This window comes from Rhinoraja longicauda, chromosome 3 (genome assembly GCF_053455715.1).
Source record: "Rhinoraja longicauda isolate Sanriku21f chromosome 3, sRhiLon1.1, whole genome shotgun sequence".
Classification (NCBI taxonomy): domain Eukaryota; kingdom Metazoa; phylum Chordata; class Chondrichthyes; order Rajiformes; family Arhynchobatidae; genus Rhinoraja; species Rhinoraja longicauda.
The window spans coordinates 81,888,501-81,903,215 of record NC_135955.1 but is presented as its reverse complement, the minus strand read 5'-3'; the positions used below and the strand labels follow the sequence as shown (position 1 = coordinate 81,903,215).

The window sequence follows — 14,715 nt, the reverse complement described above, 5'->3', positions numbered from 1 at the left end:
AAACAGCCTATCAACTACAATTCTCAAATCTTGCAATTTGCCACCTTTTCTGCATTTGCACTATATCAACTTCAACACCTTCAATCTGTTCATTGTACAGAAGCTAATTAAAATTGCAGTATCTGGAGGATTGAGTAATTAAGGCAAATGTTTGCTTTTCTTTTCATCATTTTATCACCTTTTGCTGCTTGTATTGCTGAAGACTCATGAACAGCGACTAACAGAATACCATCTTCCCAAAAGTGTTGACTCGGATAGGTAATGAGGGGCAAAGGACATGGTGGGAATGGAGGAGGGAGAATTAACAATTATTTAGGGGATTAAAGGAGCATGGAAAAGAGCAGATAGAGAAAGAATGATGAGAATAAAGGAAGCAGACATGGAGATGATGATGCATCTGCAAAGTAAATGTTTTGGGTGCCTGTCTTTTTGTTTGTCAAAACTGATTACTCCTCTACTCTACTCATAATTTAATTTGATATTGTTCAATAACATAATATTGAAACTAATTCTACTAAGCCATCGGGCAGTGCATTGTAGATCATAATAGCTGCCTCAGAAGGCAGTGGAGGCCAATTCTCTGAATGCATTCAAGAGAGAGCTAGATAGAGCTCTTAAGGATAACAGAGTCAGGGAGTATGGGGAGAAGGCAGGAACGGGGTACTGATTGAGAATGATCAGCCATGATCACATTGAATGGTGGTGCTGGCTCGAAGGGCCGAATGACCTATTGTCTATTGTCTCACCACATGAGAAGATGTATCTGTTTGTGGTCTCTGATCTATCAATGAATTTAAATCCATATCTTGGGTATTCTGACCTTTCCATGGAAAATAAGTGATTTTCAATATACTACGTACGTGATTTTGATATACTACACCCTGAAAGGAAAGCTTTTTTGCTATGTTTTAAGAGAAAAAAAGTTGGCTTTGTTTCTCTCAAAACACAAATGTTTTCAAGAGAGAGTTAGATTTAGCTCTTAGGGCTAACGGAATCAAGGGATATGGGGAAAAAGCAGGAATGGGGTACTGATTTTGGATGATCAGCCATGATTGTATTGAATGGCAGTGCTGGGCTCGAAGGGCCGAATGGCCTACTCGTACACCAATTTTCTATGTTTCTATGGCTTCTTCAGCTGCTAATTCTATTCACCTTCTAATTCTAAAAAAACCTCTGTCAACCTTTGGGTCCTACATTTTAGGAAGTATAGCAGTGCCTTGGGAATTGGTTTCAATTGGATGACAGTTGAATTCAAGTACTATTTGCTCATTTTTCTTCCATAGGATCAGACCCTCACCCCAGGAATCAACCTTGTGAATCTATCGTGTATCATATCTAAGTCAAGTATATCCTTGATTAAAGAGTACAGAGTAAATGGTACAATGTATTCTTGGTACTGGTCATGTCAAAGGTTGTAGCTAGATTTTCTTTATCCTGGGCTCTAATCCATTTGTCTTAATTATTTGATGTCTCTGATGTGGTCATTTTATTTCTTGTACAAGGGCATTCAGATCCATCTCACACCGTTTAAATAATACTCTTCTTTTCTACTCTTATATAGGTGTTACCCTTGCAGTTCTCGATCATTGCATTCCATCTGCATCTTCAACCACTTGTTTTAATCAGTCTTTATACTCTTGCTAAGTTCTTAGTTTCTCCTCACAACTTGCTTTCTTTCCCTCTATCTTAATCTTTTTGATTAGTTATTCTATCCTGGTTATTGTGAGATTTCTATTTAATCTAGTCTGATTACAAGTGACCAGATCAAAAACGACCTAAAAAACTGTCTCAAATGCATTCCGTGAACATAATTTTCAGAATTAGTTTGATTGTGGTTATTGCATTATTCTGATACAATTCCCCATTTAGTTCTCAATTTCCCACTGAACAGTTTTTAAACTTTAAAATTAACATTGAACAAACATGGCCCTTGACATTTTTATACTCTAACAACTCTTGCCAAAATATTTCCCCATTGAAAAATGCTCCAGTTACATTACTTTATTCCTCAGAACAAGGTCCATCACTATTTGCTTTATAGAGTTATGATCTGCTTTTATATTGAGAAACTAACAATTATTTTGAATTTATTATCTGGTGATCTTGAGAAATCGAGTGAAATTGTTATGCTTTGGTTCACCATTATGGTACCGACCTCCGATTATTAGGTTTATTTCCAGTTATATGCAAATCAAAATTTCCTGTCTGAAGGCAGAAATAAGAAACATTTAGTTTTTAATCCTTAATGTATATTTAATGGAGTAGTATTTTTACAAAGTTAAATGAGTGGAATAGCAACTGTGTTTTCTACCCCTGTCACCACCTCAATTCAGTATTTTACAGCAAAGGGATAGATTTTGTTTGTATTTTGAAATTGGAAAGGTATTCTAATATAACCTCCAGTTTAAATTCAATTTGGAATATTTTGGAGAACCAAGAATCTTTATAGATTACCTCGAGAATGAGGACATAGATTACCTCGAGAATGAGGACATTTTTTTGAACATGTTAATTTCTAATCATGACCTAAATTATTCTGCACATTCTCTGGCTGCTGTTTAAATGTTATGCAAGATGGTCACAGCTTTAGCGTCTGACTTGATCCTGAGCTGGGCTTTTAAAGTTTATGCCGTTTTCTTCTACAACATGCCCTGAATCCAGTAGTAAAACATTGCACATCTTGTTTACTGGCTTGTCCAGTGCTGAAATACTCACCGATAACTTACTTTCTTCCAGACTTAATTATTCCAATGATCTTCTGGACAGTCCCCTAAGTAGCATTCTAAAAAAATTAACATCATCCAAAATTGCATAATAGGAAAATATTAGGAAATCAGAAAATTATTTCCGATTGCAAAATGATTGATTGTTTTGGCAGAAATTGAGCAAACGTTTAGTAAAATGTGATGGTAAAGTGATATGTACTGCAACAATAACTCTTCCTTAATCTTTTCTTAGATCCTCCTTCCTCCACCGCTGCAAGAACGCTCACTCTTGTTGCAAAGTCTCTTCAAAACTTAGCAAACTTGGTAGAATTTGGCGCTAAGGTATTTTAAATCTGATTCTAGAAAGTTCAGGTTAATTCAATTGTTATGGCATCTTTAATTTTTTAACATTTTTACAGGTAATATTTCCAGATTCTAAAAGATCTGCCTTGGTAATGTTCACAGTATCATGTTGCCTCATGTCAAGCTTATGAGAAGAATTGATTCAGGCAGACCACACTATATGTTATTGATATTCTGCACACTGCATGATGCTCATTTTTAAGGTGACATATATTGACAAGTTTATTTTAAAATAGGAACCCTACATGGAAGGTGTAAATCCATTCATCAAAAGTAACAAGCATCGAATGATTATGTTCCTCGATGAGTTGGGGGTAAGTATAGCTTGGGGGGAAATTATTCTCCTTGAAGACATCCAATAGACTTGGAATTTCTGCACAAAACACTAATTTTGGAACTTCATTTATTCTGATTTGAATTAATAATGTCCAGAATTTGCCTTTGTTTCAATATTTTAAAAAACTAAGCTAAACCAGGGGATATTGGGTAAGAGCAAGATTCAGCCAGCTTAGAAAGGTGAATTCTAAGGAACCAAAGCAGATTCTTAAAGGCATAAAGATTTAAATGAATTAAAGGACAAAGATGGCTGACAGTATGGGCACCACATTGCAAGAGGAAAGCATGTAGAGGACAGCACGAAGCAGAAACAAGCTTTTGAGAAGCTGTCAACAACGCTAGGAGAGTGGCAGTCATTATTGAATTTATGCTGAAAATTTAGAATTGCAAATTGAAGATGTTTGGGAAGTAAGGCCAAAATGCAACACGGCATGATCACTAATGGTTCTGTGAATTTGTGTGGGTTAAGATAAGAGCAACAAAGTTTAAGGTGGGTGGAGGCTGAGTGGTTCACCATTGGTGTATAGGAATATTAAGTCTGCAAATAAAGCAGCATTTCAAAACAATCTAATATGAAATAAGGCTGGAAGCTTGGTGATGATTGGGAAATGGAAGTGGTTTTTGTAATGGAAGAACATGTCAGAAGCTCAGATTGCAGAAGATGCAAATGTGATGCAATAGCTAGTGAAGGGGAAGATACAAAATTTGTAGTAATGTCTGAAGATGTTCATTTTCATCTTTTCAGATTTTAACTAAAACAATCTGGTCTGGCAAGACTGGTGATGGAAACAAACATAATGGGTAGAAAAGGGTCTCGACCCAAAATGCCACCCATTCCTTCTCTCCAGAGATAATGCTTGTCCCGCTGAGTTACTCCAGTTTTTATGTCAATAATGGGTTGAACAACATGTCATGGAATTAAGGTAGATACAAAATGCTGGAGTAACTCAGTGGGTCAGGCAGCATCTCAGGAGAGAAGGAATGTTTGACGTTTCGGGTCAAAACCCTTCTTCAGACTCACCCGGATCTCAGACTTTTCTGCCTGAATGAAAACCATCTGTATTCAGATTCTTAATGTAATTCTCCAGCCTTGGTAACGATGAGGAAGATACTATGAGGTTGCAGGGTGACTTGGACAGGTTGTGTGAGTGGGCAGATGCATGGCACATGCAGTTTAATGTGGATAAGTGTGAGGTTATCCACTTTGGTGGTAAGAATAGGAAGGCAGATTATTATCTGAATGGTGTCAAGTTAGGAAAAGGGGATGTACAACGAGATCTGGATGTCCTAGTGCATCAGTCACTGAAAGGAAGCATGCAGGTACAACAGGCATTGAAGAAAGCCAATGGAATGTTGGCCTTCATAACAAGAGGAGTTGAGTATAGGAGCAAAGAGGTCCTTCTACAGTTGTACAGGGCCCTAGTGAGACTGCACCTGGAGTACTGTGTGCAGTTTTGGTCTCCAAATTTGAGGAAGGATATTCTTGCTATTGAGGGCGTGCAGCGTAGGTTTACTAGGTTAATTCCCGGAATGGCGGGACTGTCGTATGTTGAAAGACTGGAGCGACTAGGCTTGTATACACTGGAATTTAGAAGGATGAATGGGGATCTTATCGAAACTTATAAGATTATTAAGGGGTTGGACATGTTAGAGGCAGGAAACATGTTCCCAATGTTGGGTGAGTCCAGAACCAAGGGTCACAGTTTAAGAATAAGGGGTAGGCCATTTAGAACGGAAATGAGGAAAAACGTTTTCAGTCAGAGAGTTGTGAATCTGTGGCATTCTCTGCCTCAGAAGGCCAATTCTCTGAATGCATTCAAGAGAGCTAGATAGAGCTCTTAAGGATAGCGGAGTCAGGGGGTATGGGGAGAAGGCAGGAACGGGGTACTGATTGAGAATGATCAGCCATGATCACATTGAATGGCGGTGCTGGCTCAAAGGGCCGAATGGCCTACACCTGTCTATTTCCGACGACATACTTCATGTATTGTGGTGACAGGAACTTTGTGCAGAACAGTTAAAATTGCCTAATCACTGTTTTATTAGTACACTAATTAGCTGTGGAATAGAACACGAGGCAAGCAACTTGTTTGCCTCATTAGTCACATTATCTGTTTGACTCATCGTCTTCAAGAATCTTTGACGATGCTGTCCAAGGTCATCTTGGAGATGCTATTCTTCTATGTTTAGAATTCTAACCATGATTGTGTACTACCTTGATTTTCCTCTCCAAATACATTATCCTACATTTTTCCACATTTAATTCCATGCACCACTTTTGTACCCATCAGTCCAATGCATTGACATGTCCCTTCAACCTTGAACTTCCTTGTATCAACCGCACTGATTTATCCTGTAATCAATACGAGTCTATAATTGCCGATATTCCTTTTTTCATCTATCTTAAATGTAGAGTAACATATAATTTTAGAAAGTAATGAAACACTTTGCACATCATAAGATGTTAAATGTTTACATACCATATTTTATCTGGTGCTTCTTAAATGAGAAATTTTATTTTTGTCTTTAGAATGTACCTGAGGTTCCTGAGACCACAGAGCACTTTCGGATTGACTTATCTCGTAACATGGCGGCTTTGCATGAGGTTTGTGCAGCACATTCGGATGAACTTCGTACCCTAAGTAATGAACGGGGAGTCCAGCAGGTAAGTAGTGATTATCTGAATGTTTCATTTTAAATTAGATTATTACAAAAAATACTGGCAATTTCAGTGGCAGATTCGGCAAACTAATGAAAAGTAGTTCAGTTTGTTCAGAAAGAAAGAGGAATCATTCAGATTATCTTGTTTTTGTAAAGTTCCAGATAAAAAATAATTTTCTTATTTTACTCAATTGTAGTCAATTTTCAACATAATTTTCTCACATTTGACCTAAATATTAAAAATGATAAACTAAACCTGTATTCTTAAATCAGAAACGTATTAAGTTTTTAATTTCCCTACGTCCACAATGGAACTATGAAATTCTTACTTGTAACAGCATAACAGGCCTGTAAAAACAAAATACAGAAAAAAATATAACAAAAATTAAATAAATCAAACCAGGGCAAAAACACTAAATCCTTAGTGTAACCAGACAGTCCATATTTCATAATAGAGATTAGTGTTGTGCAGTGTGCAAGAGTGTGACGGTTGTTGGGAAGAAGCTACTCTTGAACCTGGTGTCACAGTTTTCAGACTGTTATATCACCATCCCAAAGGTAGGAGTGAAATGAAAGTATGGCCATGGTGGTATGTGTGTCTTTATTGATGTTGGCTGCCTTTAGTTTCAACCAAGAATGCCTGTACATGCCAACATTCCATATTGGTGGAATGAAATAAGAACGATGTGTGCAGTTTTTAATAGCTCAACAAATTTTTCGATTTAGAGATACAACGCGGAAACAGGCCCTTCGGCCCACCGAGTCCGCGCCGCCCAGCGATCCCCGCACATTAACACTATCCTACACACACTAGGGACAATTTTTAAAAAACATTTTACCCAGTCAATTAACCTACGTCTTTGGAGTGTGGGAGGAAACCGAAGATCTCGGAGAAAACCCACGCAGGTCATGGAGAGAACGTACAAACTCCGTACAGACGGCTCCCATAGTCAGGATCAAACCTGAGTCTCAGGCGCTGCATTCGCTGTAAGGCAGCAACTCTACCACTGCGCCACTGCGCCACTGTGCCGCCGTGCAAAAAATTGTTTTTGTTTTACTCCGGCAAGAATTGAACTAAATTTTTAAATTGTAAACTATTTGCAACTACCATTGCACCAACTCCATCTGAATAAATCATGCCTGAGTGATGAACCCCGCCTAATCAAGTCTTTTTTTTCCACCCCATTTTAAAAATAAAACAGTTCTGTAACTGAGTATCATGTGAGTGAGATGCATGGGGTTTCTGCCTAGTACATCATTGGATGTTATTTTTCTGAAATAACACCGTAGGACATAATCTTATGGAACTTAGAGAAACAATTACTTGAAAGTTGGCGATAGCTCAATGGTATGGAACAGATGATTAAAGTTCATATTTCACTTGAATTGCTTTGCAGCTAGTAGTTGGATTTGATGGTAACTCTGTCAGAGGATATCTTACAAAGAATCTTCTTTAATGTTTCATCTTTGAACTTAATTATTAATCATTATACGAGTCTTTAGTTGTACTGCATTTGCAACATTTCTATGAGTATTGAGTTTGATAACTCGACAGTGAAAATGTTTTGAAGATTACTATTTTTTTATTTAAGAGGCATTTCCCTCATTTTTCTCCACTTTTCAATCCACATAGCATTAAGGAATGTTGGTTGGTTTCATGAACAGGACATGGGTATTGCTGGCAGAGTGGCATTGCTGTCACTAATTGCCATTGGAAAGGTGGACAAACTGTTTTCTTGAAATGCTGTAGTCATTTTGTTTGTTTGAAAATAAACAGGATTGTTTTGCTAGTAACTAAACCTAATACTATTTCTGATATCTTTTTCAGCATGTCTTGAAAAAGCTTCTGGCCATTACTGAACTGTTACAGCAGAAACGAAACCAATATTCTGCAGCCAACAGGTAGCAGAATCTCATTCAGAGAATTCTGCATGGATTAGCATGTCCCAAGGTTATCATTGAACAACTCACTGCAATCTCACTTGCTTGTGTACTTCTGAAAAATAAACACCGGTGTACAACATTCCCTTTGTCTTGCAAACTATGCAACAGAAAAAAAACCTGGTTGATGTTTCCACCAGTAACGTAGTAAGCTATTTGTACAGGCCACCTCTTGCACTTCCTTCTCTGAACCAATCACTAGCTGTTGAGCTTTGATGTATCGTCAACTTTCACAAACCCAGGTGGATTGACAACCTCATGACAATATCACGGCGTTTAATATTTCAATTTGCCAAAGTTTCCAGGATCTATCCAGAGCTGCAGTATAGAATGCCAGTCAACTGACAAGGTGAAAAAACAAGTTGAATTTCTTGTGTTTGGTGTATAACTGGATATTGAGTTGTCAAGTGTAATATACTGTAATTTCTGACTGACTACTTTTATGGTTAAGATTGCTTACGTCTTTATTCTCTGGTTATATTCAGTTTATTGAAAATGTCTTTAAATATCAAGATTTCTCACTAAAGACTGGTTATTTTTTATAGAACAAAAAAGTGCGACAAGCATTCGTTACATGACAATGAATGTGAAAGAGATCACAGCATTTGTTGTGGCACTAATTTTGATTTGTTTAATTACACTGTATGACAGACAATGAAAACAATCTGTTAAAAGTTGTGTAATTGAAAGCTTTGTATCAGGTTTACAACTGTAAACACTTTCAATAGTTGAATAAATTTATTGATCATTTATTGGAAATGCATGCACTTATTAAACTATTTTGTAAAGTAGATTGTTACATTGGCTTTTGTTTCAATAAATGAAAAGCAAGTGTTGAAACTGAAACTGGTTCAAACCCATTTAAATAGACTTTTCCAATAACATTGGACCAGGTGCAATAATTGTGAAATTTCATAAAGAAACTTTTCGGAATTCTGTGTGAATTTAATTTCAAATGTGTAATGTAAATGAGATGTTTCCATTCTGCCTGTTTCCGACAAAGCCCAATAAGTAAATGGGTAGATTTCCTGTGGCATTGCTCAAAATATAAGATGGGAAATAAGTTTGCTTTCTTTTGTGCTGTTTGAATTTCTTCCCATATGCTTTTTGTTTTCCTTAATGGTATTTATTTATATCCGCCAATGACTGTTGTCCATTGGAGAATGTGTTTTCTGTTGACTGTCACTTTTTTACTACAGGTTTCTCCACACTTTGATAATACAACATGCTTTCCTTGTTACCACTTGTACTTTAGTGCTTATGCTCCTGTTTCCCTGCTTCGCTGTCACTTTTTTTTCCCCTTTGGGTGCGAGTGGCAAGGTACCAAGGGCTCTCTGCCATCAACCTATTTTGTTTGGATTATTTTAGAATATTAGGCATCACATACGTGTTAATTGTTAAAATGTTTTTCTTTATTCCTACTATTCCCTTCATTGGCCCCTATTTTTGCATTTGTTAATGTCCCATATAATGAAATCACATGCAAAATATATATCTTTCTCATTTCTTGATCTTTGTCTCAAATAAATACTTTTAATGTTGCATTGTATATAAACAGCTGGAGAAACATTTTTCATGTTTTACTTGGTGGCCTTGATTTTGTGGTCAGATCTGACTGCTTTTAATTACTTCATGGGAACACTGCATCCATCTTGTGGTTCAGCCCTTCATTCCAGATAATTTACTGACACCAAGACATCTTTGCCACATCACTGGACAACCAAAAGAGGGTTGGAAATCTTCCTGCTGAGCATGTACCAGCATGTGGATCACCAAATTGCCGATTGAAGCTATTTTCCTTTTTATTGTTTTATTCTGTTCCTTTAATACAGTAAAACTTCACCTGCTAATGAATTGATGCTTTGGCATCTGACTCGCACCTGGTTCTGTTATTTTTTCTTTAGACCAATGAGGATTTGTTGCCCATGCTCTTTAAAATCACTGTGTCCCCATTTCCTATGCTCGTGTGTGCGGCATTGTTTCCTGTGCTCCCTTTAAACTTATCAAGGCTCTCTATTTAGGATCACCAGGTTTTGTTTCCCCATTCTTTCTTTAAATTCACCTGATTTACTTTGTATAGCATTTTTTTTAATATGATTATCAAACTGAATGAGAAATCTCTGTATTCAATGCCCAAATCCTGAGTGTTAGATTATTTGTTCTACTAATTGATTATGAAAGGTCAGTACGAGGAGAGTGAAAATGGTTAGTAACCAGCATTTTAACTCACCTTCTCATATTGATCATTGTGGCCTGTGCTGCCTCCATTACTAGAGTGAAGCTGCATGCAAACTGGATGAACAGCTTATCATATGCCAGTAGCTTACAACCCAGCAGTGTAATCATTGAATTCACCATATCTCCTTCCACCTACATTCCTTTCTCTGGCTTCACATTTTGTGCATCTTCTATCTTTATCTTGTTTTTTGACTTTTCATCTCTGCCTTTATCCAATCATCTGCTAATCAAATATCCCCCTCCCCTTACCCCACCCACCTCACTCCCAGCTTTTTCTTCCCACACCCCTGCAATTATCTGAAAAAAGGTCCTAACATGCCAAGTTACACTAGCACTTCATGTCTTAATCAGAGGTGTAACTCTTAATACTGTTTTACGTGTAATAATCAAGTAGAAACGGCCTTTCAATTCAAGAATATGTACTTACTTGGCTGTGATTGGTCCACCATTTAGTACAATGTTTCTAAACTTTCTAAATCTGCAGTTTTGACATTTACCAAGCACAACAAATTTAAATACATTATCTTTTAAACATTGTGCCACTATTCCCCTTCGAGACCTGCTATGACAAGATTGGATGCAGGCACAGGTTCTGAGAATAACTAGACCACATTGCATGTAGTTACTGTTTTAAATTTGTATTTTCAATCTTGATATTCCAATACCAGCTTCGTATATTAGTCCTTATACTGGAAACTGCCAGTGTAAACTCAATACATAGAAACTAGGTGCAGGAGGAGGCCATTCGGCCCTTTGAGCCAGCACTGCCATTCATTGTGATCATGGCTAATCGTCCCCAATCAATACCCCGTGCCTGCCTTCTCCCCATATCCCTTGATTCCACTAGCCCCTAGAGTTATATCTAATCCTCTCTTAAATCCATCCAGTGATTTGGCTTCCACTGCCCTCTGTGGCAGAGAATTCCGTAAATTCACAACTCTCTGGGTGAAAAAGTTTTTTCTCACCTCAGTTTTAAATGGCCTCTAAGACTGGCTCCTGGTTCTGGACTCGCCCAACATTGGGAACATTTTTCCTGCATCTAGCTTGTCCAGTCTTTTTATAATTTTATATGTTTCTATAAGACCCCCTCTCATCTTTCTAAACTCCAGTGAATATGAATGAAATAAGGGAGGACCATCACAAAGATGTAATTCTAGTGCCACATTTTTTTATTTTAATGGTGCTTTTTCTCAAGCAAAATAAAGACAAAGTGAAATCTTCCGAGTACATTGCTGCTATTGGAGTTAGAGATTCTAACAAGGCACAGTACTGAAGCAATTCCACAGAATATCTGGAGAACATGGGTAGGTGATGTTTCCAACCTGAAACATCACCTGTTCATTTCTTCACCAGAGGTGCTGTCTGACCTGGTAAGTTACTCCAGCACTGTCCTTTTTTTTTTGTTGTAAACCAGCAACTGTAGCTTGTGTCACTATTATATTTAGCCCTGCCCTATTTTTAATACCATACTAGGAAAGGGTGGACCCTTTGGGTTCAAAGCCCTCCTGCATTGGTGTAGCACCCTCTGCTCCACCTCCCCCCAACTCACCCACTCCATTCTCCCCCTTATCTCCCTTCACCCCCTCCACTCTTAGGGGCTCTCCAGCACGTCCCCCCACCCCAACTCGATGGCTCATCGATGGCAGCGGCAGCTCGATGGTGACGGCCGTTGCTTTGAGCGGGAAGATGCCTCCCCCCCCCATTGGCCACCACTCCCAGGTTCTCGTGGATGATCCAAGACAGTCGGGTTCCTGTCTACGGCATGGGTTCACCATCCAGGGTGGGCTAGTTGGGGCTTCCGTCTCCGATTGGCGAATTGAGCCTACTGGCCAGGCGAGTCCCTGGTTGGTGAGCTGGATCAGACAATAGGTGCAGGAGTAGGCCATTCCATTCGGCCCTTTGCACCATCACCGCCATTCACTGTGATCATAGCTGATCATCCACAATCAGTACCCCGTTCCTGCCGTGTCCACATTTCCCTCAAATCTGCTATCTTTAAGTACTTTAACGGTGTTGAAAGCATCCAGAGATTTGGCCTCCACTGCCTTCTGAGACAGAATTCCACAAATTCACAACTCTGGACGAAAAGGTTCTTCCTCATCCCCATTCCAAATGACCTACCCCTTATTCTTAAACTGTGGCCCCTGGTTCTGGACTTCCCAACATCGGGAACATGTTTCCTGCTTCTAGTGTGTCTAATCCCTTAATAATCTTATGTTTCAATTCCAGTGTATACAAGCCCATTCTTTCAACATATGACAGTCCTGTCATCCTGGGAATTAACCTTGTGAACCTATGCTGCACACCCTCAATACCAAGAATGTCCTTCCTCAAATTGAGACCAAAACTGCACACAATTCTCCAGGTGTGATCTCACCATGGTCCTGTACAACTACAGAAGGACCTCTTTGCTCCTATTCTCAACTCTTGTTATGAAGGCCAGGGAAGGTCTTCCAGGTAAGACCCCTCTGTCTAAGGGCCGCGGCTCCCTGGGATAGATTTGAAGAATTATGACAAACCGCATCAGTAAACCGGAAGGATTACTGCCTGATACCGTACAAATATAAACAAGTTAAACTTTTGACTTATAGGAACAACAGGTTGCTATTACAACTCTATTTGAACATTGATTTACAGTATGTTATCATATCATATCACATATATACAGCCGGAAACAGGCCTTTTCGGCCCTCCAAGTCCGTGCCGCCCAGCGATCCCCGTACATTAACACTATCCTACACCCACTAGGGACAATTCTTACATTTACCCAGCCAATTAACCTACATACCTGTACGTCTTTGGAGTGTGGGAGGAAACCGAAGATCTCGGAGAAAACCCACGCAGGTCACGGGGAGAACGTACATACTCCTTACAGTGCAGCACCCTTAGTCAGGATCGAACCTGAGTCTCCGGCGCTGCATTCGCTGTAAAGCAGCAACTCTACCGCTGCGCTACCGTGACGCCCTCAACTGTCAACATAAATCATTTTGGACAAAACCTCTTTCTCACAGCACTGACTGAAGCATAATTGCAACTTTTGCATAAGATGTACTTGTTTTATGGAGAGGTAGGAGTAAAACTAATAATTTGCTGTCCAAGTATTCAGAAATACAGATGGTACAGCACCTGGTAGACTGGGTGCTAATACCTGAGCTTCCTTTCACACACTAGAACACTGGTTCTCATGCTCCCATTAAGCTCATTTGGTTATATTTCAAAAGCCCTTTTAAACTTAGATTTTTTTTCAGCAAACCACATATAGCATCTTAAAAATGCTGCCAAAAAAGTGCATTAGGTTATTAATTGCTTATTGATCATTATGAAGATTATATAAATCATTATGTATCAATTAATTCAATTATTAATTCATAGATTATTAACCTGTGCAGACCAACTGGCAGGAGTTTTTGCAGGCATTTTCAGGTTATCATTAATGAGGTCTGAGGTTCCCACCTGCTTTAAGAGGGCATCAATAATAATGCCCAAGAAGAGTAAGGTGACACACTTCAACAACTGTCAACAGGTGGCATCGGTGGTGATGAAGTGCTTTGAGAGATTCGTTATGGTACATATCAATTCCTACCTCAACAAGAACCTTGACCCACTACAGTTTGCCTAATGCCTCAACAGGTCAATGGAGATGCCATCTCACCAGTTCTCCACTCTGCACTGGGCCCTTTGGACAATAAAAAACACATATGTCAAGCTTTTGTTTACAGGCCACAGCTCAGCATTCAATAGCATCATCCCCTCCAAGCTGGTTACCAACCGCTTCCCACTTTTGCGGGCTGGAAGAATCTGTGTACCACGTGTATATGGAGTGTGTGAGGTTGCAGCCCATTTCAAATGTAAAGGGGCTGCTCCTAGCCTTCTGGCTGCACTTTTCACACACCATCATCTTTCAACACCCTGTGCGTAGGGGAGAGGGTAAGGCCGAAGATGTTCTGGTTGGGTTGCTCCTGGGCCTGGCCAAGCTGGCCATCTGTGAGTCACGGCGCAAGGCGGAAGAGGGCTCTTCCCAAGCCTGCTGCCTGCCCCTTTTACGGGATTATGTCCGCACCCGCATGGTGTTGGAGAGGGACTATGCGCTGTCCATGGGTACCCTGGGGGATTTCCAGGACCACGGGGGGGGGGGGGGGGTTGGATGCATCCTGGATCAGACCTCCACCCCATCAAAGGGATTTACCAGAGTCTGCCTCAAAAAGGCAGCCATCATCAGAGACCGACCACACACTCATTTCACCCCTGCCATCACGAAGAAAGTACAGGAGCCTGAAAACACCAACTTCCAGGTACAGGAACAGCTTCTTCCCTACAGCCATTCGGCTATTAAACACTACAACCTCCAACTAAGCTCTGAACTATAGACTAATATTGGTATTATTGCACTAGCATTGTGTATATATATAACATATATGTGAGTATATGAACCTCATTAATTATATTGTTTACACTGTACTTTGTTTACATA

The 14,715-nt window shown here is 39.3% G+C and overlaps 1 protein-coding gene across 2 annotated transcripts in view; it reads left to right on the top strand.

The window, feature by feature from the left end:
• The window catches only part of LOC144592132 (ras GTPase-activating protein 1-like), a 90,879-nt gene extending 81,438 nt beyond the window's left edge, over window positions 1-9,441 (top strand). Inside the window, exons 22-25 of one of the 2 annotated variants that reach the window (XM_078396531.1) lie at window positions 2,959-3,047; window positions 3,305-3,382; window positions 5,935-6,069; window positions 7,894-9,441. In XM_078396531.1, the coding sequence (XP_078252657.1) occupies window positions 2,959-3,047; window positions 3,305-3,382; window positions 5,935-6,069; window positions 7,894-7,971 (380 nt within the window). In that variant the 3' untranslated portion in view covers window positions 7,972-9,441. Of the gene's footprint in view, window positions 1-1,283; window positions 2,939-2,958; window positions 3,048-3,304; window positions 3,383-5,934; window positions 6,070-7,893 lie in introns of those variants that run through there. The other variant, XM_078396532.1, reaches the window with a different exon arrangement.
• Window positions 9,442-14,715: the final 5,274 nt, after the last annotated feature.